At 47.5% G+C, this 1,688-nt stretch overlaps 1 protein-coding gene across 1 annotated transcript in view; it reads right to left on the minus strand.

The window, feature by feature from the left end:
* Positions 1 to 1,130, minus strand: part of LOC103914217 (collagen alpha-2(VI) chain-like) — a 1,285-nt gene extending 155 nt beyond the window's left edge. The window contains exons 1-2 of the mRNA XM_009320832.1: positions 1,112 to 1,130; positions 54 to 461 (exon numbers count right to left, since the gene is read on the minus strand). Coding sequence (XP_009319107.1) covers positions 54 to 461; positions 1,112 to 1,130 — 427 coding nt within the window. The remainder of the gene's footprint in view (positions 1 to 53; positions 462 to 1,111) is intronic.
* Positions 1,131 to 1,688: the final 558 nt, after the last annotated feature.

A 1,688-nucleotide genomic window follows, 5' to 3' on the forward strand; every position in this document is an offset into this window, starting at 1 on the left:
GGGCATGATGTCTTGCTTCTTCATGGAGTTGATGGCCTCCTCGAGGTTCTTGCTTCCTGTGATGCCATCAGTGATGAAGACGAAGGAGAGCTCAGCATTACGCCGGGCGAGTCGCTGCCCATCTCCTGGGCTGAGCACGATGTTGTTGATGGCATGTATGATGGCTGACCCGATGTTGGAGGATGAGTCCAGGTACTTGATCTGTGCCAGGGCATTGGAGATTTCTGTCAGGTTGTAGGTCAGTGGGAAGACCACATCCTGGTCCCTCTCACTGCCATATTGCAGCAGCGCAATCCGGGCATTCATGTTGTCGCTGTTGCTCCTAGCCAGCGTGAGCTGTCGGGCCACCTCCTCCACAAAGTGGTGGGCACTGTGGAAATTCTGCTCCCCGATCCTTTCAGAACCATCAAGCAAGAAGACAACGTCAACGGGGCGCTGTGTGCACTGGGCCACTGCAAGCTCTGCGGGAGAAAGAAGACAAGAGTTGGGAGCATAAGAAAGTCTGCAGGATAAGGTTGGGGCTTGCCTCAGGTAGTCTGGGCTGGAGTCGCCTCCGTGCATCTTTGTCCAAAGAAGGACCAGCCCCACTCTGTTGCCAAAGCCTGTCTTTGCAGCTGGTAATGTAGGAGCTTTGCTTCTGATTCCCTCAGCTCCTGGGCACTAGGTCTTAATGAATGTTAATTCTGGGGCCTATGACAGACCTCCACAAGCACCCATGAAATTAGACAGGTCTGTGCATTTCAGTCCCAGAATTACATCCACCTTCTTACAGCAGTGCCCAGGTCTTATCTGTAACAGGAATATCCAGAGATTAATGGCAGGCAGTGTTGCAAACCTCTCAGTTACTTCTAGAGAGTGGTTTACTTTCAGATTTACTCTTCACACACAGATTTGTAGGATGAAAGCTGATTTCATACCTTTCACCTAGATTAGTTTAATCAGCAATCACTAATTCCTGAAGAGCTTATAAAGGTTGGGTCATATGGTTGGAAAACAAGACTATCCTTGTTGATGCACCTGTATGTAGTAAAGCAGCTTTTGTAAAATGTAACAGACCCGTATCTGAGTGAAACACAGTGGGATATTGTTCTTCAGTCACTCAGAACAGCACCTGTCCACAAAGTGGGCATGTGGGCATATGAATATACACAGTGAATTAACTCAGAAAAAAAGGGAGAAGAAAATAGCAATCTTTGGAGACAGCTGTTAGTTAGGGACCATTATTTCATTCCTTTGTAGTAGTTATGTGTATTTCATTTGGTGTTCCTCTGCGTGCACTGCTTCTCTGAGAAACACTTCCGTTACTGCACTGTTGGATTTTTTTCTTCTTCTTTTGAGTCTCCTTCGCTGCTGAAAGCACTAGTCAGGAATATGATTGCAACAGCAGTATTGATTTGTGATGTACATGCTGCGGCTGGCAACCCCCTGCATTGGCAGCAGGGCAATGGCCATGTCACTGTCAAGCAATTCTGTGGCTCTAAGACTGGATCTCGAAAGGGTAAAGTCATGGAGCTGATGTCATGTTGTGTTGCATGACTGGCAAGGAATAGGAGATTCTGGAGCAGCCCCAGCTTGAGCATCCATTTCTGGCAATGAGGGGTAACTTCTGGGATAGGAGTATCACATCAGGTTGAATTTCCGCACCATGAGCAAATCCAACTTGACAAAGTGCTTCCTCAGTGCTGAAT

The sequence above is a fragment of the Pygoscelis adeliae genome, unplaced genomic scaffold (assembly GCF_000699105.1).
Source record: "Pygoscelis adeliae isolate BGI_AS28 unplaced genomic scaffold, ASM69910v1 Scaffold63, whole genome shotgun sequence".
NCBI classification, from domain to species: Eukaryota; Metazoa; Chordata; class Aves; order Sphenisciformes; family Spheniscidae; genus Pygoscelis; species Pygoscelis adeliae.